The sequence below is a fragment of the Oryctolagus cuniculus genome, chromosome 12 (genome assembly GCF_964237555.1).
Source record: "Oryctolagus cuniculus chromosome 12, mOryCun1.1, whole genome shotgun sequence".
NCBI classification, from domain to species: Eukaryota; Metazoa; Chordata; class Mammalia; order Lagomorpha; family Leporidae; genus Oryctolagus; species Oryctolagus cuniculus.
The window spans coordinates 53,840,774-53,862,866 of NC_091443.1; the positions used below are offsets into that span (position 1 = coordinate 53,840,774).

A 22,093-nucleotide genomic window follows, 5' to 3' on the forward strand; every position below is an offset into this window, starting at 1 on the left:
TCACTTCTGAAGGCTGAGGCCCCTGCTTTGGATCCTGCCATTGGGGCATGATTTTCAAGGGGGTCAGGCCTCAGACCTGACCGGCTTCCTGGGGCTTGGCCTGTTCTTCTTCCTCCTCTTCACATGGGGTAGGACCACCAGACAGCTCTTAAGGGCATGGATGACAGAATCAAGGCCAACCCTGCAAGGCTGTGTCTGCACTGAACACTGTCCTCTCTCCTGCCTGTAGGGCGGGGAAGCTGACACCTCATGGAGATAAAGTGTTCCAGGCCCTCTGAATGAGAGCTCTAAACCTCACAGCTCCACCTCTCCCCTCCCCCCAGACAGCAACACATTCAATCAGCAATAGTAGAGTCTTTTATTTCAGCGAAACCAGATACATTCCTTTGCCCAGCACAAGATTCTCCTGCCCTTCTTTGAGCTATCTAATCACTGCCCTGACTTATTTTTGCACTTGCAATTCTACGTTCTTTTTCTTTAAGAGGGTCTCCAGAGTTATATAAGTCAGAGGCCTCACAAAACCTGGATCCATCCTTCTGAGATCCTGTGTGCTTGACTCTGGAAGGGTCACGCAGTACCACACACCGAGAAAGCAAAGGAAGCAACAAGAGGGCTAAAGAGAAGGATCCTTCTCCCTCATCATTTGGATACCCATAAACCCCCTAAGGAATCAAGAGCATGTGAGGTTGGGTTTGTGGGCGGGAAATGGTATTTGCAAAGGGGGTAAGGCTTAGTAAGGGATTCAAGAGAGGAAAGGAAATGTAGCAGCAGCAGAAAGCGTCCGCAGAGCTTGCGGGGCCTGGGGAGAGCGAGCCTTACACAACTTTATCAAAGTGCACAGGGAGCAGTGGATATGATGAGTCGTCTTTTGTTTGTGGAGGGTCACAGGCCACAATGAAGGATGCATATTTTTCTGTTTGCTTGTACTTGCAATCTGGATACGACCCTGACACATGCTGACAATTGGTCATGGACACGGGCCCCGGGCTCTGGTGGCAGTTGTTACGACCATTCTTGCAGGCTACATTGGGGGTGTCACAGGTAGGGATCACGCTGGTGAAGGACTCGTGCAGGAAGGTGTTGAGGTTTTTGCATTGTTTTGTGTACTGGTTGATGCGGCTCATCGCTGAGTTGCATGGTTGAGGGGTGGGCTGCACGTGCTGAGTTTCAAACCACTGAGCGGAGGTCATGTCCTTGGGCTTGGCAGTGACTGGGTACTCGGCCACCCACAGGCCTAGCAGCAGGAGCAGCAGCAGGGATCGGAACTCTGTCTTGGCTGGTGCCATCTTTCCTAAGAGGGGACAGTAAAACAGAGGGCAGATAGATGGGTGAGCAAGTCATCAAGGGGGAAGTCCTGCTGGTCTCTCTAAGATTGTCAATGATTGCAGGGCTCCTGCAGCCAAGATAAGTAAGAGCATCACTGACATTTTATGATTCAGTTCCAGCAGGTAGTGTGCCTCTTAATGTCTCCGATAAGCACACACATTGTTTATGCCTTAGAACAGCTTCAGGAGGTGTGAGTGCGGTCACCCTTCATGTGCTGACTCAGGGAAGTTAAGGAAACCCCTACCCTTACCCAGCTGGACAGTGTGAAATTTAGGGTTGAATCGAAGCCCCTAGTTTCCAAAGCACCTATTCGTTCTAGATGCCTATGTTTCTGTCCGTCTTAAAGATACTCTATTTTAAAATATTTTTTTAAAAAAAATTTTATTTGAAAGGGAGAGGTTCTTAGTTCTTGACTGAAATGCCCCTCCTGGCATGTCACATGTATTCTGTTCATGAAAGTTTACTTCCTGCTACTCTCCATCACACAGTCAAAATTCTTCTCTTGTGTGAAGACAAGGACCTCTGATCCAGCTGTCATTGGTATCAGCTCTTTTTTTTTTTTTTCTTTTTTCATTTGAAAGGCAGAGCCACAGAGAGGCAGAGAGACAGGGAGAGAGAGGTCTTCCATCCACTGGTTCATTTCCCAAATGGCCACAACAGCCAGAGTTGGGCTGATTCAAAACCAGGAGCCAGGAGTTTCTTCTAGGTCTCCCATGCGGGTGCAGGGGCCCAAGCACTTGGGCCATCCTCTACTGCCCTCCCAGGCCACAGCAGAGAGCTGGATCAGAAGTGGAGCAGCCAGGACTTGAACTGGTGCCATATGGGACGCTAGCACTGTGGGGAGCAGCCTTACCCCCTGTGCCACAGTGCTGGGCCCCTGGTATCAGTTCTATATCATCCTGAACCCTGTCATCTTCATAGCACTTAGTTGGGATGGGCTCTTATAACAAAAGAGATTAACAAGAGAAAAACCAGCAAGTTTCTTTTTAAAAAAATTTTTTTAAATGTTTCTTTTTGTTTTCTTTTCTATAAGACAGAGTTACAGAAAAAGAGAGGGAAAGATAGAAAGATCTTCCATCCGCTGGTTTACTCCCCAAATGACTACAATGGCTAGAGCTGTGCTGATTCAAAGCCAGGAGCCAGGAGCTCCTTCTAGATCTCCCACACAGGTACAGGGGCCCAAGGACTTGGGCCATCTTCTACTGCTTTCTTAGGCTGTAGCAGAGAGCTGGATCCAGAAGTGGAGCAGCTGGGACTTGACTGGCACCCATATGGGATACCGGCACTGCAGACAGAGGCCTAAGCCCACTATGCCACAACGTCAGCCCCACCAGCAAGTTTATTAACACGTGCACGTGTTAATAACATGTAATAGTGATTCCCAGAGAAATGAGCCAAATCTCAAAGAGGTGGCTTTGAATTCAGGCTTCAATATCATCATCCACTGAAACAAGATGGCGAAGACCTACAGAAAGTGACCAGAGAAAGTGCAGTAAGCAATAGAAAGCTTCCTTGTGCAGATGTAAGTCCGTGCTTCTCTGTTGGAGAAGAGACTGTCCAGTGATTTAGAGTCTTGCTTCCCTTCCAGATGGAGATTTGCTTGATAGATGGAAATTTCCTGTACAGAAGAGGAACCTCTCCCACATCTGGGAGGAGATCAGGTCATGAGGCCACTGTCCTCACAATGGGGTTGGTGCCCTTAGGAAGGGAGCCCAGGAGAACCCCGGTGTGGGGACAGAGAGAAGCAGAAAGGGGGCCCTGCCAGACCCTGAGACTTCCCAGCTCCCTGAACTCTGAGAAATGCATTTCTATTGTTTAGAAATTACTCAGCCTGTGGTACTTGGTGAGTGCAAGGTTAGCAGACTAAGATCTTCCAAACTGGAATACAGACTCATTCTGGATAGAGACCCTAATGTCTGTGATTTGTAATTCTCAAACCCTGTTGCCACACTATTGATGTGGGCTAAGCAGAGACTCAGTGAGGGACAAGAAGCTAAGGATTGCCAACATCCAAACATGCTCACTGCCCGAATCCCATCACCTCTCATGCTGGTTCAGCTTGGCCGAAGGCTCGGCACACCCACTCCTCATCAGTCCCTCACCCAAGCCGCACTTTCCATCAGGCACCGGATGCCCGTGCTGTGACACCTTCCTGGAGACCATGTGTGCTGTGGCTGCAACCCAAACCCTGCCTCCTTTGGACATTCCATCAGGCCCTGTCCCAAGCACTACCCCTAAACCTTTGAAAAGTATGGCCCCAGGTTGTATGGGGGCAATTCTCCTCTCCAGGTTGCTGGTACTCACTGAGTATGTGCTATCTCTTTGCCTTTTAATAAGTCCTGCTTTCCTACTCACCTCTTAGAGAGAGCAAGAGTGAGAGAGAGAGAGAGAGAAAGGCTTAGACAACTTTCATCTATGATTCATTCTCCAGATATTTGCAAAGCTGAGACTGGGCAAGGCTAAAGCCAGGAGCCTGGAACTCAGTCTGGTGTCCCATTTGGGTGACAAGGACCCAAGTACTTGAGCCATCAACTGCTGCCTCCCAGAGTGCAAATTTGCAGGATGCTGGAATCAAAGGTGGAGCTGGGACTCGAACCAGGTACTCAGAAATGGGATATGGGCATCCCAAGTGGCATCTTAAGTGCTGTGCCACATGCTCCCTTGCCATGTTTCTTCTTTGAATCTCTGAGAACTTATCACAAAAAAACTAATCTTTGACGAGAAACAGGCCAAGAGTCCATCCCCCACTATCCCAGACTAGCTTAGGTGTTCCTGAAGAGTTGGTTTTAAGGTTATGCTGTGGCCGGTGCCATGGCTCACTAGGCTAATCCTCTGCCTGTGGCGCTGGCACCTCGGGTTCTAGTCCCAGTTGGGGTGCTGGTTCTGTCCCGGTTGCTCCTCTTCCAGGCCAGCTCTCTGCTGTGGCCCGGGAGTGCAGTGGAGGATGACCCAAGTGCTTGGGCCCTGCACCCGCATGGGAGACCAGGAGGAAGCACCTGGCTCCTGGCTTCGGATTGGCACAGTGTGCCGGCCATAGCGGCCATCTGTGGGGTGAACCAACGGAAGGAAGACCTTTCTCTCTGTCTCTCACTGTTTAACTCTGCCTGTCAAAAAAAAAAAAAAAAAAAAAAAAAAGGTTATGCCCTCAGACTAGTTCTCCATTCTGTGGGCCAGTTTCTCGCTGAAGTTAGGAAGAAACAGTTGCTCCTGGTAAGAGAATCATGTTCCAGTCGGCAAAGCTGTGTGGTGAGCCGGGTTCTTTCCATACCTGACATTTTGCCCTGTTGGAGGATGTCTTGGAATGATAGGAGGCCAGAGCTGGAAGAGACGTTAGAGATAATTTCACTCAACTCCCTCATTTTGCAGATGAAGGAAATCAAGTTCCTGAAAGGGCAAGCGCCCTCCCTAGGGCCACCGAGTGAGTGGCAGGGCTGGGGCCAGGAGCTTCCTGACTTTCAACCCATCCCTTTGGTCTAGTGCCAAGCTGAAAAGGGAGGGAGAAAAAGTTTTCTATAGTAACAGCGCACAGTCAGTGTGTCTCTGTGGCTCTAGATAATGCATGAACATTCCTTAAATAACTCTCTTTTAATCCTTCTGTAACATTTAGAAGAAAATCTCCCTTTGAGCAAAAATGTAAATTTTTAAATACTTTCTGACATTTGTTTGTTCTCCTTTTTAATAGAGACAACTGGCCTTAGGCTGAATCTTCAGCTGAAAATAATATCTGGATTGAAACTAAACAAATTGGAAATGAGCATTTGGCCTAATAGTTAAGACACTCCCATATTAGTGCGTTTGAATTTGAATCCTAACTGTTCCCAATTCCAGCTTTCTGCCAATGCAGACCTTGGGAGGCAGCAATGATGGCTCAAGTAATTGGGCTCCTGCCACTCAAGGGGGAGATCTGGATTAAATTCCTGGCTTCTGGCTTTGGCTTGGCCCAGCCTCTGCTGTTGTAGGCATTTGAGGTATGAACCAGCAGATGGGAGCTCTCTGTCTCTGTCTCTCTGCCTCTCAAATAAATAAAAATAAACAAATGGATTACATTCTTATACTTATTTTTGTTTCTGTTTATTAAGTAACACTAGATTCTGTGAAAGGTGGTGTTACAGTTTCAATTCATTTCCATTTAGTAAATCTATATTGAGTAAGTTACAATACTGGAGATGAGTGGACATTGCAAAAACTGTCCAGGGAGAAAGTGAATGACCGCACCTGGGGAGCTCGCTCTGTGCCAGTCTCAGGTCTGTGGCTCATGTGTTGGACGCCGTCCAGCATCTGCTGGGATTTGTATGATTTCTCTTTCTTTGAGATAAAATGTTCCCCAAGGTGGCAAAAATCACAAAGCTCCTAGGATCTGTGCTTCTGAGTGTAGAACTTATAAGACATTTGTGCCTCTTCCCCAAGGTAGAGCCTAGTTCACCACCCGAACTCACCCTTTCCACTGTGGGGGTCCCTTCAGGCACTGCTCCCCACAAAGCAAACATTGATTTTTGAACCCAGAAAACAGTTGAGCTGAGCACCAGGGAGCAAATCTCTGAAAAATTTCCTTCTCTGGGAAGTTATTTCTCTCTGGCAGGCTGTCATCTGAGCCGCTCCCATGCATCAGGATGGAAAGATTACCAAGTGATTATTCATTTTGCAGACCCAAGTCCGCCAGCCTTTAGACCGAGAGGGTGGGAATGGTAGCGATTGCAGAGGGCTGGTCTAGACATTTCCTGCTGACCACCGGTGACTGTCCACAGCTTTTACAAGCTCTGGATCTAATTAAGCTGCAAATGTGCTTTCCCTCATGTAGATGCTGGCCTTGCAGCTGGCCAGCCTCACCCAGAGAGACCTGAGGAGGGGGTGCCTTTGGTGTGTGTTTTGATCCTGGCCTTTCATCATGAGTTTTCCCAGCTGCCACAGTCTCAAGGCTGTTCTTATCCATTGAGTACTCATTGTCTAGAGCCTGGGAGGTTTTCAAGAGCCTACAGTATTTGAGACTGAGAAAAAAATTACATTGGGTCCAATACATAAAAACCCATACAAAATCAAATTCAAAATATTTACTTACCTGCTACCAAGTAACATAAAGTTGATATAATTTACCTTGGAATTTGGCATGAATAAAAAGTTCACTACATGGGGCTGGCACTGTGGTGCAGTGGGTTAAAGCCCTGGCCTGCAGCGCCAGCATCCCATATGGGTTCAAGTCCTGGCTGCTCCACTTCTGATCCAGTTTCCTGCTGATGTGCCTGGGCAAGCAGTGGAGGATAGACCAAGTGCTTGGGCCCCTGCACACATGTGGGAGACCTGGAACAAACTTCTGGCTCCTGGATTTGGATCAGCCCAGCTCTGGATGTTGTGGCCATTTGGGGACTGACCCAGTGGATGAAAGACCTCTCCTCTGTCTCTACCTCTCTCTATAACTCTATCTTTCCAATAAATAAAATAAAGCTTTAAAAAATGTTCTTGGAAAAAATGGAATTAAAAGATAAGTTTATTTTAAAAAAGTTCATTACACTGGGAACTGATCTGAGTTTAGATGTTCTCATTTTACAGGAACTCCCAAGTACTATGATTGAAGAGGGAGCAATGTCAATCAGGAATTACTTGTGAAATAATTCAAAAATAAAACTTTAAAAATATTTATAGATGCGTTTCTGCAAAAATGATACTGAATTGTGAATATACATGTAGATTTCACATATTCAGCGTGGTGTATTGCAATGTTAAAATGCTTGAGAGAATGACAGTGTAGAGTAACTACTTCACTAAAGGCGACCAGGATAATATGTACCTCAGTACTCAAGGTTTGGGTCAGAATAGGGCTTTCCAAAAGCAGCAGGAGGAATGATTTTTTCTTCTACTTCATCCCCATACTAATTAGTAGGCCATATACAAGTACCCAGCCTGTTCAAAGCATGAGGGGAACAGGAGTCCCGTAGTCTTGTTGGTACTCTGGTATGCATGCTGTCTGAGTATCTCTCATCACCTCCTAACTGCCTCCTTGCTGACTCTCTCCCCAAGTCTAACTGAGCATATATAATACTGTTGGGTGAGTCTTGGGAAATATTCCTTTCTCTACCTTGTTTCTCTGCTAAGAACTCCCAGTGGTTCTGCTGCGCAGGGTCGCACCCAGCCTCCCCAGTACGGCATCAAGGTGACTCCTGCTCAGCCCAGGTCCTATCCACACACCCTTTCCCAGTAGCCTCTCTCATTTCTCTCCAATCACAGTTGACCCCAGGAAAATTGTTGGGGTGTAATAGACTGGTCTTCTTTTTGTCTCTAAGACAACTTGTCTTTGACTTTACTTTTGTTTTTTCTCTTCACTGAGAGCCCAGCTCCTGGCTAGCTGGCCCACAGAGGCCCACAGTAACCATGTGTCCAAGCCAGTCATCACCCCAGTCCTGTCTGTCTCTTCATCACTTATAACACGAAGTGTCTCAATTGAATGATTTCTAAAATTCCCACACCGCAAGTGCCAGGCTGGAGTATACAGAAAGGCCTAAAGAAGACCCCGAGGTGGCTTGAAAGAAGGATTAGCGAATAAGCAACACTCCTCCCTAAGCCAGTTTTTCTCAGGATACTCCAGGAAGGTAGATAATGCCAGGAAGCTCCATCTGGCTTGCTGGGCTAAAGGGCAGCAGCACCAGGAGGGCAGTAGTCTCAGAGCAGGTGCACCCCAGGAAGATTCTTCAGGCTCCAAAGAGCCGCCTGGTGGTGTCTTCAGGAAGAAGGAGGGTTCTGGAGGAGCAGGGTTGCTGCAGCAGGGACCAAGGCCCCTCCAAATGACCAGGGGTGCTGAGGGGGAAATGAGGTATACACTGTCCACTCCTCTGCCCATATGGAAGTGGCCAGAACTGGCTCCTGGCCCCTCAGTACAGGACAGTGGTGGGCCGTGTTTACAGAGGAAACTCCCGCGGCTGATGGGTTAAAAGCTACACTGCTCTGATAAGGTACTAAGGACAGTGTGGGAGAACTGTTGCTGATGATTCTGTCTGTGGGCTCCAAGGCTGAGATAAGCTGGGAAGCAAGGCACAGTGTTCGTTAGCCTCAGGAGGCAAGTGTTGTTACTCTGGATGCAATATGCAGTATAGAATATTTTCAGCTAAACTGCTAAACTGTTCACCTATCCATGGTAGGCTGCTTCCCGGTCCCTCAGTAGAGGGCAGTAGAGGAGTTAGGACAGGTGACTTAAAGGAGCACATTTTCCTGGCAGTGGATTGCCCTGAGGTCCCGGTATTTGACCATTTGACCTGTTATTATTCTTGGCTGAGAAACATTCATTACAATGTTAATTAACACATGAGATTGTGGCTGTGACTATTTAGCATCACAATTACTTTTTTTAGTATAAGCAACAATATCACTGGGAGGGAGGGAGGAAGGAAAAGATGGATAGAAGGCAAACTGTGTAGTGGGGCTGGGAAAGCCAAGAGAGAAACCAGAGCATGGAGAGATTGCAGGGCAGTGTCATCCTTCCCCCCCTCCCCCCCCAGCAGCTCTTGAGAACAACAGAATTCTGACTATTTCAGTGCTCTCCTCCCACTGTTTTCCTAGAAACTGAGGTTAGAAATTAACTGAGGTTAATAACTGAGTTAATAATCAGGACAGGGGAGCCACTTTAGTCTCAGGTTGAGGGAGAAACTTTTCAGAAGCTTCCACAAGTTAGACTAAATCCCTTCAGGAGGGATTCTCCTCCACATGGGCCCTGGGGTCTGAAGGCCCATGGCCGTGAGAATGGCTTATGAGCGGGACCCTGGCTTATGAGCTGAGCCTCTGCGCTCCATTACAAGAAATACGGTTGTCTCATTCCTTCTGGGAAGCCTCTCTCTCTTTCCCGTGACTCATCATGTCTGCCACTCATTTCTTTTTTTCTTTCCTGTGTAATTCTTTGGGGTTTTTCTCAGAGTGCCCATTCTCACCAAGGCCTTGCCTCAGCAGGTACACTGTCTTCCTTCATTCCTGCCCCTGGACTTGTCCTCCTGAGGAAGAGGGTGTGGTCTTTAACCCAACCAGAGTTGAGGCCTGTGGTTTCTCTCCCATGCCTGCTCTGGCCTTGCACTCACAAGCCAAGTGCAGCCCTCAGACCTCCCAGGTATGACAATGGTGACAATGAGCGAAGCACTCACAGCTAACACTTACTGAGGGCTTTCTGTGTTCCTGTCACTGCTCCTAGTGCTTTGTGTCTATTTTCCCATTTTTTGGATGTGAGGGACCTTCTGACTACCCTAGCCCCGAGAGCATCCTTCTTCCTCATCCAGTTTTTCTAGTGAAATACTGGCCAGAGATAACAAACTCATGCAGAGCAAGTTAAGCCAAACCTCACGAAGGTCAGGATTCTCCTATCTTCGGCACAACCAAGGTGGGCACAGAGGAGTCACACAGTTATAGGATGAAGAAGCATATTTCTTTCATATTTTACTAAAAGTGCTTGAGGTGCTTTTAAATTACTTGATTATTTTTTATAGACAATAAAACTGCGTGATGGAGTATGTTGAAACATTCAATGGCATAACATTTAACAATAAATTTAAACATCTTTATGTTGAAATAATTTAAAATTCTGCAAAAGCACACAGATTTCTCCTTTATGTTCCATCCAAATTCCCCAATTATTAACATTCCCTTGAGCTACTTGAGAACAACTTACACACAAGGTGCCCATTACCCCTTAATACGCCAGTGACTATTTCTTAATTATTAATATCCTTGCCCCCAGAACCATAGCAGAGGACCAAAATTAGCATATTGACATGGATTCATTATTAGCACAAGCAAAATTTTAATGTAACACACAAACATCTGACACATGACCATTTTACAAATAATAGTTGAATAAAAGAGATGGCAGAGCAAGCTCAGGCTGTGGAGCACCGCTTCGCCTGTTTTGGGGAATTCTCCTCTGCCCTTACTAGCATTTCAGGGGCAAGTCTGAGAAGTATTGCTCCACCAACTCGAGTCAATGGTGGAAGCCCAGCTCTGGATGTACTCACATGGAGGGTAAAAATGGGGGACCCTTACCAAAGACAAACGCTTCTGGATGTCTCGAAGAGGAGCTCCTCCAAACAGAATCTTGGAAAGGTTTTCCCCTGTCCTTGAGTAGCAGATGGGAGATGAAGGTCTTATTCTTGCTTCATGTCCTTATTTATGTCTCCAACAACCAATGGCATGGCCAGGGATATGCTTGACTGGTTAACCCTCAAGTCCTTGGGTGTTTTTATTATTTTTCCATTTCACTGATACAGGTGAAGGATAGAAATGCAAACATGTCAAGATCATGGGCATTAAATGCTCTTTAGGATAAACATGTTTTTGTCTCAAATCTGGGAATCTGCCCATTCGCAGATTGATTTGTCAGTCTATCACGTTGGATTTAACCCTTGAAAAAGTCTGATATCCATCTGGGACCATGAATTAGAGTTCCAGTTTGGACATATCACTGAATTGGTTCAAAAAACTTGAGTTTTTGCCTAAACTAGCCATGTGGCCTTGGGCACATGTTTAAATCCTTGAGGTCTTATTTTCTCATTGTAAAATTAGGAAGGTATGATTAGGTGATCTCTGAATCACTCGATAGATATCTTGCAACATTATTAATTTTGTCACTATCTTCTGAGACATACATCTGCTAAATGCAAGAGCCTAAGCAAGAATATGTACTAATTCACGAGTGACAATTTGTATTTTAAAATGTTGAAGTTCAACAAAGTTTCTGTGTAAAGAAAGTAATGACTATGCTTTTTTAAAAAAATATTTATTTAGATTAATTTGGAAGACAGAGTTGCAGAGAGAGAGAGAGAGAGAGAGAGAGAGAGACAGAGACAGAGACAGAGAGACAGAGAGATCTTCCATTTGCTGGTTTACTCTCTAAATGGCTGCAGCAGCCGTGGCTAGGACAGGCTGAAGCCAGGAGCCAGGAACTCCAGCCAGATCTCCCACATGGCTTCAGGGGTTTAAGAACTCAGGCCATCTTTTGCTGATTTCCCAAGCACATTAGCAGGGAGCTGGATCAGAAGTGGAGCAGCCAGGACTGGAACTGGAACCCATATGGGATACAAGTGTCGCAAGTAGCAGCCCAACCTGCTGTGCTAACAATGCCAGCTTTCATGATTTTTAAAAAAATGTCCAGAGTTCATAGTTATTATTTTTAAAAATTAAAAAATACATTTATTTGAAAATCAGAATTACAGAGAGAGGGGGAAAGACACATAGAGAGATCTTCCATCTGCTAGTTCACTCCCCAGATGCCATGCAATGGCCAGGCCTGGATCAAGCTGAAGCTAAGAGGCAGAAGCTTCTTCCAGGTCTCCCATGTGAGTGGCAGGGGCCCAAACACTTGGGCCTTCTTTTGTTGCTTCTCCCAGGTTCATTAGCAGGGAGCTGGATCAGAAGTGGAGCAGCCAGGACACAAACCAGTACTGGAATTCCAGGATGCTGGAATTGAGGTTGTAGTTTTACCTGCTATTTCACAATTTTGACCCCTATTTTTAAAATTTTTATTTATTTTAACTTTACTTAAAAGACATACACACACAGCGTGGTGGTGGGGGTCTATCATATGTTGGTTCACTTCCCAGATGCCCACAAACAGCCAGGGGTAGGCCAGACTGAAGCCAGGAGCTTAGGACTCAATCTGAGTCTTCCATTTGGGTGGTAGGGACCCAACTACTCGAGCCATCATCTGCTGCCTACCAGTGTGCAACATTAGCAGGAAGCTGAACTGTAGCAGTGGCAGGACTTGAACCATCTGATATAGGATGCAGGTATCCCAAGTGGCAATCTTTCCTCTTTTTTGACAGGCAGAGTGGACAGTGAGAGAGAGAGACAGAGAAAAAGGTCTTCCTTTGCCGTTGGTTCACCCTCCAATGGCTGCCACGGCTGGCGCCCTGCGGCCGGCGCACTGCGCCGATCTGATGGCAAGAGCCAGGTGCTTCTCCTGGTCTCCCATGGGGTGCAGGGCCCAAGAACTTGGGCCATCCTCCACTGCACTCCCTGGCCACAGCAGAGAGCTGGCCTGGAAGAGGGGCAACCGGGACAGAATCCGGCACCCCGACCGGGACTAGAACCCGGTGTGCCGGCGCCGCAAGGCGGAGGATTAGCCTAGTGAGCCGCGGCGCCGGCCCCGAGTGGCAATCTTAATTGCTGCACCAAATGCCCACCCCAGAGTACATATTTTTTTTTTTTTAAATTATTTATGTTTATTTATTTGAGAAGAGAGAGCGAGAGCGAGAGTGAGCTCCAATCTAGTTCATTCCCCAAATGCCTGCAATGGCTGAGGCTGGGCTAAGGCCAGTGCAAGGAATCAGGAATGCAATCCCGGTCTCCCATGTAGATGGTAGGAGCATAATTACTTGAGCCATCATTGCTGCTTCCCAGGCTCTACATTAGCAGGAATGCTGAAGTAAGGAGCCAGAGCCTGGAATCAAACACAGGTACTCCAGTTAGGATGCAGGCATCTTAGCTGCTACGCGAGATGCTCACTCTTGACCATGATGCTTTCCCACTGTAATCAACTGTTGGAAAGCAGTGGGACCATGGGCTGTGAACATTGGGGGAGGTTTTGGGAAATTCAGATGAATCAGAGGGAAGGGAAAACATAGGGGTTTTTCATGATGGAACTGAGAGGATAGGAAGCTTACCTAGGGACTAGTTTAAACCTCTTGGGGAGAAAGTTGGAAATGTCGTTAGAGCCTTGTCTTCATTAGTTGCTGTGACGATTGAACCCTTTTGATAGGAGTCATAGCAGAGGGCATGCTAAAAACTTAGTGACTCTGAATCATCCAACTTCTCCTTATCTTTGGATTCATGGATTATGGAGGATAGAGATAAAAAAAACTTAGCTTAAATAAAATAGTCTAAAATATTCTTGGTAGCTTTTTTTTTCATTGCTCCAAATGAAAACATCTACCTTTTTCTGCAAATTACCTTACCTAGAGAAATTAATGCATATTGTCCTTTTAAACTGACCTTGAACCTTACTTTACCTACTCCTGGCTAGGAAGGAGCCTTTTTGGCATAAAGAGGATGAGGAGGAGTTTGGCCTCCTTTGTTTAAATCTTTGTTCTGTCACGGAAGTCAGGCCTGGTCCATTCATCACAGTTTTGGCCACCCAACATTTGACATCACAGTAATAAATATCAATGCTAATACCTCTCAAACTTTCCCTATATGCCAGCCACTGAATTAAGTGTTTTCTAAGTATTGAAACAATTATTCACATAATTCTTTGTGAAGTAGGAGCCTCTGTATGGCAGAGGAAACTCTTACCCCCCCTAGTTAAGAGGTTTTTCTATCATGGGCAGATATCTTTCCTTACCCATGGACTCCCTACAAGGCCTTGATAGCAACATGGACTTTCTCATGCCCCTGCGGCTCCATATCCATTGTCAAGTTTACTGGCTTTGTGGTCCCACCCAGGTGAACCTACTGGTAAAAGCCATAATTGCTCCACTTCCCTTCCCTGCATGGTTAGATGGGGGTAGGAAGAGGACATTGAAGTGAAGCTGTGAAGTCTTTGAAGGACTTTTAGAAGCCCACTTGTGCAGGGGCGTAGGAACAGTGTGGGGCTAGGGACGAAGGCTCTCCTGGAGAGGAGGCTCCTTGGTTGTTGTTGCTGTTGGTGTGTTTTTGCTGCCATTGCTCTAGGGTTATCCCCTGGAGCTATCGACTCTATGAAGAGGGCCAATGTGAAGAGAAGGGCCTTGATCCCAAAGGCATTTCCTCTTCCTACACCCTACCCCTGAGAGCCAGACCCGTCTCTTCACAGATTCAACTGGCCCTCTTCATAATAATGGTGACACATTTACTTCAGGGTATGGAGACTTCTGGGAACCAGGGTCATGCAGAAAAGTCTGATATCTAATTTGCCTCTGATAGTATGACTCCTAGGGAAGCCAGATCATCCGCGCTGCAGCTTTTGGGTTATTCCCTGTCCTGGACTCCATTTCTGTTCCTTAGATCTGGGTTGAAATAATTTTCCAGAAAGCCAGCTACACAAGTCTGGGCATTACTGGACACCCTCTCCCCACTCCAGGCTCCCAGTTCTAGCAACAGAAAACTTACAACCAATCAGTTTCTTTTCTCATTCTTCATCTTTCAAGTGGCAGTGCATTTAGGCTAGTCAGCTTTGGCATTTGGTCTGAATTACTATCATCCTGGACCTGGGCTTTGGCTTTTGGAAGGCTGAATAATCAAATGCCTATTTCAACATTATTCCTGGCATACCTAAACTTGGCTGTGATCAAGGTCATGTGACAGATTGGGTTACTGCCAAATCTAATGAGTTAAAGCATCAGTGATGGGAACAAGACAGGTCATTTGAAGTCACTGTTAATATCTGAATACTCACTTTAAAATATTGGTGAGCATGTACATGTAACTTGGAGTGAAATTTCCCTTAAGAACTTTAGAAAATGTTGAAATTCTGTCAACCAGAAAATGTTTAAATGCATATTTACTATTTTAAGAAAAATGTAGTGGGCTGGCGCTGTGGCTTAATGGGCTAATACTCTGCCTGCGGCACCAGCACCCCAGGTTCTAGTCCCGGTCGGGTCACCGGTTTCTGTCCCGGTTGCTCCTCTTCCAGTCCAGCTCTCTGCTGTGGCCCGGGAGTGCAGTGGAGGATGGCCCAAGTACTTGGGCCCTGCACCCCATGGGAGACCAGGGGGAAGCACCTGGCTCCTGGCTATCGTATCAGCGCGGTGCGCCGGCTGCAGCGGCCATTGTGGGGTGAATCAATGGAAAAGGAAGACCTTTTTCTCTGTCTATCTCTCTCACTGTCCACTCTGCCTGTCAAAAAAAATGTAGTAATAATGAATGGTTGTGAAAACTATAATATTATATATAAAATAATTATTAAGAATTTTCACATTGCTAAAAATTAAGAAGATGAGTTGATAGGTAATATAAACAATAGGAAAATATGTTAGCTAAATAGCTTCAGGAAGAACATTATTTATACTTTTTTGAGCCCACAATACTTATAACCACTTAATAAATAGGGTAAGTACTATTTAACTTAATAATTAGTATAAGACAGAATAGAAATTAGATAATATTGTAATTCTATCTATGATTTAATTATTTCATAGTCTTTTTTTTTTTTTTTTTTTTGACAAGCAGAGTGGACAGTGAGAGAGAGAGACAGAGAGAAAGGTCTTCCTTTTCCACTGGTTCACCCCCCACCTGGCCACTATGGCTGGCGTGCTGTGCTGATCTGAAGCCAGGAGCCAGGTGCTTCTCCTGGTCTCCATGCAGCTGCAGAGCCCAAGGTCTTGGGCCATCTTCCACTGCACTCCCGGGCCACAGCAGAGAGCTGGACTGGAAGACGGTCAACCAGGACAGAATCCGGCGCCCCGACCGGGACTAGAACCCGGAGTGCTGGCGCCGCAGGCGGAGGATTAGCCTATTGAGCCACAGCGTCAGCCTATTTCATAGTCTTTTTAGAATTGATTGGTGTATTATCATTAATCATGTAAATAAATTCATCCTTAAGAAATATACGTTTTGGAGGATTTTGAAGATTGAGGCATAACTCACATACAGTAAAGTACACAAATTGAAGTGTACATTTCAGTGAGTTTTCACACTCCAAACATATCTGACCCAGGGAAGGACATTTCCAGCTTCTCCAATGTCTCCCCCAGGTCCCTAGGCAGTTAGTGCCTCTCCTGAGGGCTACACCTGCTCTGACCCTTGTTACCATAGATTACTTTAGAACTTTTGACATCCAATATTATTTAGCTCATGAATCTTTCAAGAAGAAATTTTCTAAAAAATATTTATTTTAATTTATTTGAATGGCAGAGTGACAGAGAGATAGGGAGAGCCATAGAGAAAGATTTCCTATCCACTGGTTCACTCCTTACACGGCCATACTATTTGGGGCTGGGCTAGGATGAAGCTAAGGAACCAGGAACTCCATTTGAGGTCTCCCACGTAGGTGGCAGGGTCCCAAGTACTTGAGCCATCTTCTGCTGCCTTCTCATGTGCATTAGCAGGGAGCTGAACTGGAAGCAGAGCCACTGGGACTAGAACAGGCACCCTGATGTGGGAGTCTGGCATCACAAGCTAGGCTTAACTTGCTATGCCACAAAACCAAGAAAAACTTCCATTTTTCAGTTTTTATTTTAGGAGTATGCATTAAATGCATAACTTTAACCAGTTCAAAATTCTGAGGAGGCCATCTCCAAAACCATAATATTGGTAAGGAAAGTCATCTGCGAAGAGTATAAAGAGTTGTGAACAAAGAATAAAGTGGAGAGGAAAATCATCTTCCCCCATTATCTTGCTCTTCTGTGTACCTAAGTTGAAAACCGCCACCTTTCAGAATAGCAAAATGTATATAGTACAGTGAATAGAAGAGTACAAAGCAAATCAAGATTTTTGGATAAACTACAGATTTATTCACATATCTCAGAAGTCCATTTTATGATGGCAATGCTCCAATGCCAGGGCACAGTGATTCTCACAGCTGTTTGGCATTTAACCACGATGTGTATTTACTGTTCTTCTACTTTTAAGCCTCTGGCACAGCCAAGTTGTCAACTTATTGGCTCCATGCTCCGAATTGTCCAATGTTCTTCTCCTGTCTTTTGATCGTCCTTTCTCTACTCGCTCTCCGCTCATCAACTCCAACCACATGTCCCACCTAGCAGGACTCCGCCGGCAGACTTGTTCCCTCGTGCACTCATGACCATTGCTCTGTGAGAAGAAAGCTGCCGAGGAGACTTGACTGCGGTGTTTGCCTTGGTCTCCCTGTTTTCCAAACACAGACAGCACCACCACTGCTTGTTATCCATTTATCTATGGAGTGCCTGCTGGGACTGATCAGAGTTTCATAAATGTAGATCTTCCTGCAATCCTGGGTGGGAGACAGGAACACTCCCATTTTACCCTATGAAAACAGGAGGGTTCAGTAATTTGCTTGAGGTCATGTAGCCGGGAATGACTGAGCCATGATTTACATCCGCTTCTGTTTGCTTCCAGAGCTTACTCTGATGGTGTGGTTAGGGGTGTGGGAGCGGTAGATAAGAGGCGGCACAAAAGTTTAGCAGTGTAGGTGACTCTGAAGTGGGGTGGGCATTGGATGTGGTACAGTTTGGGGCTGAGATAAAAGATGAGGGAGAGTCTGGGGATGGTCAGGGCTGTGGGCACTGTGGAAGGGGCTTTCCGCACTCAGTGCACAGGTACAGCCATGGATTCTCCAGCTCTGCGTGCTACAGAGGGAGACCCGGCATCGGCATCGGCAGCAGGGGTACAGGGAGATGGCATTTCCATATCTCAGCCCCTCAGGGCCGGGCGCACTGCCAGTGTGGAGAGCCAGGGAAACACTTAGGTAGGGGAGATCGCTATCAGGAGGAAGGAAGCTCTGGCAGCTCCCACCAGCCTGTTTGTGACAAGCAGGCTCAGGGCCACGGAAGTCCCTTAAGGTCAAGGGAAACGTGATCCTGGTAAGGGGATGAAGCAGGGACACTCCCCTTACCCTCTGCCTTCAGGCCAAGGGGATCTAGCTAGAGCCAAGCCCAGGGCCCAGGCTGGAAGAAGAGCACTGGGCTAGAGAAAGGGGAGGAACAGCTGGGGTGGGGGTGGGGGAGAGATCCTGGAGCGCCTCATAACGTGTCTCTTGGCTCGCAAGGTAATAGCCTTTTTTTGCAGCCAGCACAGGGTAGCTGGCGTTTCAGAGCTCTGAGGGTGCATTTCTTCACGAGTGAACTCTCACCTAGTTCTCCTCTTGTTCCTGCGATGATCTCCTTGCTTGCCCCACTGGGTGTAGTAGAAACCATCCTATATTTAGAGTTAGGAAACCCAAGTTCAAGTCCAGGTTCTCCTACTAACCAGACCGATCAGCTCTCGAATTAAGCTTTCTGAAATCTGTTTCCTCATTCAACGGCAAAGCACGTAATCCCTGTCAATTCTGTCTCACAAAAGATTAGAGGGCTCACTAAGAGCAGGGCGTGCTATAGAAATATGAAGGGATATTTGTTATCTTCCTTCGTTCTGGCCACCTCTCTCCACACGGGTCACTTCCCTACCGCATCAGAGCTGGAGAAGACTTCTGGCTTAAGAACAAGAACAATTCAGTCCTTAAATCCCACACATTTCTTCCCTCCCCTTGTCAAGATGCCATGATAAGACGGAACAGAGGAGTGATGGGTAAAGGCATAGCCCAGCACTCCCCCTACCCCCAACTAGCTCATCCTCTCTCTGCGGGACACGCTTCTGGGAAAATGGCAGCACACGACGAAGCCCTCACCGGAGCTCAGTTCACCTACAAGTCAGCCTCAAGCCCCGCCCAACCCCCACCCTACCTCTCAAAAGAGCCGGAACCAGGAGATGCCCAGAGATGGGGGGGGGGGGGGAATAATGCTCTGGGTGTAGGAGTTGTAACTCAGAGGTATGGAGAGGAAAGTGAGGCTCAGCCAAAGAGTGAGGAGGTCTGGAAATCTAAAAGACTTTGTCCAAATGCACAGGCAACAGCTTGGAATGCCAAGAGTCCCCTTTCTGGGGAGGGTCACAGGCCACTATGTAAGCTTTCTTCAGGTGCTTCTCTTTATACTTGCAGCCTGGATATGACCCTGAGACATGGGCACACGTGCTCAGGGACACAGGCTGTGGGCTCTTGTGGCAGTTGTTACGGCCATTCTTGCAGGCCACGTTGGGGGTGTTGCAGGTAGGGATCACGCTGGTGAAGGACTCGTGCAGGAAGGTGTTGAGGCTTTTGCAATGCTTTGTGTACTGGTTGATGCGGCTCATCGCTGAGTTGCATGGTTGAGGGGTGGGCTGCACGTGCTGAGTTTCAAACCACTGAGCCGAGGTCATGTTCTTGGGCTTGGCAGTGACTGGACGCTCCGCCACCCACAGGCCCAGCAGCAGGAGCAGCAGCAGGGAGCAGAATCCTACCTGGGCTCGTGTCATCTCTCTTGGGGAGAGCAGTCAGAATGGAGGGTTAGGGTCGCTGGGCACAGACAGCAGAGGGGTGCAGTTGAGAAATCAGGCTTCCTGCCCCTGCTCATTCTAGCTTCTTCTTTCTTCTCTATCTCGCCTCGCCTTCTCCATCTGTGCTTGCTTCTGCCACCGCATCCCCTAGCCCACCCCGCTCACTTCATATCCCTAATCCCCTTCATTCTGTCCCTGTTGCCTCTCACCCTCTGTTCTACCTCTTCTCCCTCACTGTGGCCCCTGTCCCTTCTCTATGTTCCATCTTCTCCAAGTCCCCTTACCCCCCTTCACCATGGCCCTCTCTTCTCCATTTTGTTTGTCTACCCCCAACATCACTCTCCTCTCTTCTTCACTCTCCCTCTCCTCAATGTGTGTCCTCATCCTTCGCCCCCATCCTGAGATGGACTCTGTCCATTTTCCACTTTCTTACTCAGCAGAGGATACTCTTACCTGGTCAGAACCCAGCCCCGTCTCACTCCTCATCAAATCTTGATGTAAGACTCACCTCTTTAGTCCGTGTCCTGCACCTGCTGTTCAGCAGGCTGAGGCTGCAGAGTATCTGGGCTGTAAGATCTCCGAAAGGCTCTTCTCACTGCCCAACTCCTTAAGAGATGGCCTGAGTCTGCCCCTTCTATTTGGCAGCAGGCTGGAACGCAGTCTCTGTGTAAGGAAATGAATCAGGTTCAGGCCTCTCCACTTACGTGTTCCAAATAAGTGGATACCTATGAAGCTACTGGACCTGCCTGAACATGTTTAGCAATGAGGAAGCTTGAATCCTAGCATTCAAAGACTACACTACATTTGGCCCCTGGTCATGTGGTTTTAATGACTTGTTAGTAAAGCACCTGACACAGGTGTCAACCCAAATGAATTTCAGGGACAGTTGTCATTTGTCTTCTCCCCACTATACCCCTGTTCTGTGATCTGGGGGAAAGCCGAACACTGTGGTGCTAAGGGTTGCCTTTTCTCTGACCTGAGGTATTCTAGACAGAATAGCTTAAAGCTGTGTTGGTGTATTGTCACCCAGGCACACTGCTTATCTTTTGGAGGAGATGGAGACAAGGGTAGTGGGTGAGTCATCACAGTCACACGCCCAGCAGCTCAGTGGCTCCAGGGTGACTCACCCCTCAGGGCGCTCCAGCCCCAGGTGCTAAGGCCACCTGTCTTTACCTCAAAAGGCACCCAACACCCCTCCTTCTTACTACTTGCATCCCTACTTCACCGAAAGTTGCAAAACCTAACCATTGTGCAAATATTTGTTCCTCAATGATGTTGATGTTTTTGCTCTCCATATCCTGGCTTAGCCCTTCCTCTAACTGGTGTAGCCTGTTCCTTGATGCAGGGACAGTCTGGGCCAGGGATACACTGGGGTATCCAGGTGCTTGGAATGTGACGCTCAGGAGAAACGAGATACCAAGGCACAGGAGCATCACCACCTCTGAGTGGGAAGGCCTGGAAAACAGAGATGAATAGTATTTTTGTTTTCAGAATCCACCTGTTAGGCAATTTCCAAATCTTAGGTTCTGCTTTCTTTCATGTAGTTAGCACATATATGAGAGCGAAGAAGGTACTATGTACCAAACTGCTTAAGTGAACCAGGGAGATGAAATAAAGGCGTACTTTTGTTGAGCTTACATTCCACTGGGTCAAGACAGAAAAAACAATCCACAAGTGACCCTTGCTAAGGAAGAAAGTAGTTCAGGAGAGGTGTTGGTGGGTCATGCTTTCCAAGTAGGGTTATTGAGATAGGCGACTCTGGGACAGAGACTCCAAGATAAGAGAGAGAAGGTATACTCGCCTGAGGGAAGACGGCCCCAGGTGGAGAAAACAGCACTGCAAAGGCCCCAAAGCCCACAAGTGCCTGGGGCGCTGGAGGAACAGCAGGTGTCTGGCGTGACTAGAGCAGGTGAATGAGGGTTAGAGAAGGACTGGAGGCCAGATAATGGAAAACCATGGGAACCATTAGAAAGGCTGGGACTTTCCTCCTGAATGCAATGGGCAGCCCTGAGAGAGCACCTGTCTGCTCAAAGAATCACCGGGCAGTTGTGTGGATTAAATCTGCAGAGAGATCACGTAAACCATCTTGGTCATAACATTTGTATTGTATTCTAGAAGTTAGGATTTCAAGACAGGAAGATGGGCCGGCATGGTGGTGGTGGGATCATTTTCAAAGCAGGAGAGCACAGCAGTAGATAGGTTAAGGATCTTTGGGAGACAAAGTGGTGCTGGAAATGGGACCTGCCACTAGATGGCAAGAGAGAACCAAGAACAAGCGCACGTAGCCCTCAGTCGGCTTATTTGCTCTCAGAGAGCGAGGCCTTGGCAGTGGGAAGAGCTCACTCCTTTGTTAAGGTGCCTAATCTTTGCAGGCTGAACTTCTGGATAGAGTGGTCTGCGCCTGCTGCTGTGGAAACGCAAGTGTTTGCAGATAAAATCTATGGTTTTGGTCTGTGGATCAAATGCATAACCCCAGGGGCCAGCCCTTGGCGTGGGAGGAGATGGGGGGAGGGAGGCTGTGAACTCCTTTGAATTCCCAGCCAGAGTCTCCCTTCCACTTCCCATTATCCTAGAATGAGATGTTTCCAAACCACGATTTGAACTGCCCTCTGCTCTTGTGTTTTCCTGTCATTATAATTACCCCAGTTTGTTCTTCAGCGCCATTATGCTAGGCTCTCCAGAAGGCTGCCTCGGTGCTGTGTGCAAGTGAAATAAACACGGCCCTACAATCGGGTCAAAGGGAAAAGAGGAAAGACTGAAGTCTGCACACAAAACTGAAGTAGAAGAGTTGCAACACCATCCCTACAACTCAGGCGACACCTCTGCTTTGTTGCCATTACTT

The 22,093-nt window shown here is 47.2% G+C and overlaps 2 protein-coding genes across 4 annotated transcripts; both read right to left on the bottom strand.

Moving 5' to 3' along the window:
• Positions 1-339: 339 nt before the first annotated feature.
• Positions 340-19,894, bottom strand: LOC100352281 (ribonuclease 8). Of its 2 annotated transcripts, XM_002718045.5 has the most exons (3): positions 19,760-19,886; positions 10,336-10,550; positions 340-1,291 (listed from the first exon to the last, which is right to left on the bottom strand). In XM_002718045.5, exon 3 carries the CDS (start codon positions 1,284-1,286, stop codon positions 816-818), a length of 471 nt encoding a protein of 156 aa, XP_002718091.1. In that variant the 5' UTR covers positions 1,287-1,291; positions 10,336-10,550; positions 19,760-19,886; the 3' UTR covers positions 340-815. The 2 variants fall into 2 exon arrangements, with proteins under 2 accessions (XP_002718091.1, XP_051678582.1); XM_051822622.2 differs by lacking the exon at positions 10,336-10,550 and having other exon boundaries at positions 19,760-19,894.
• LOC100356315 (ribonuclease 8) lies at positions 16,696-19,901 on the bottom strand. Of its 2 annotated transcripts, none has more exons than XM_017348176.3 (2): positions 19,760-19,901; positions 16,696-19,270 (listed from the first exon to the last, which is right to left on the bottom strand). In XM_017348176.3, exon 2 carries the CDS (start codon positions 19,228-19,230, stop codon positions 18,760-18,762), a length of 471 nt encoding a protein of 156 aa, XP_017203665.1. In that variant the 5' UTR covers positions 19,231-19,270; positions 19,760-19,901; the 3' UTR covers positions 16,696-18,759. The 2 variants fall into 2 exon arrangements, with proteins under 2 accessions (XP_017203665.1, XP_051678583.1); XM_051822623.2 differs by having other exon boundaries at positions 16,696-19,234; positions 19,760-19,896.
• Positions 19,902-22,093: the final 2,192 nt, after the last annotated feature.

Excerpts from the sequence above, each read along its gene's own strand:
- LOC100352281 (XM_051822622.2), bottom strand. The coding sequence starts at position 1,286 with ATGGCACCAGCCAAGACAGAGTTCCGATCCCTGCTGCTGCTCCTGCTG.
- LOC100356315 (XM_017348176.3), bottom strand. The coding sequence starts at position 19,230 with ATGACACGAGCCCAGGTAGGATTCTGCTCCCTGCTGCTGCTCCTGCTG.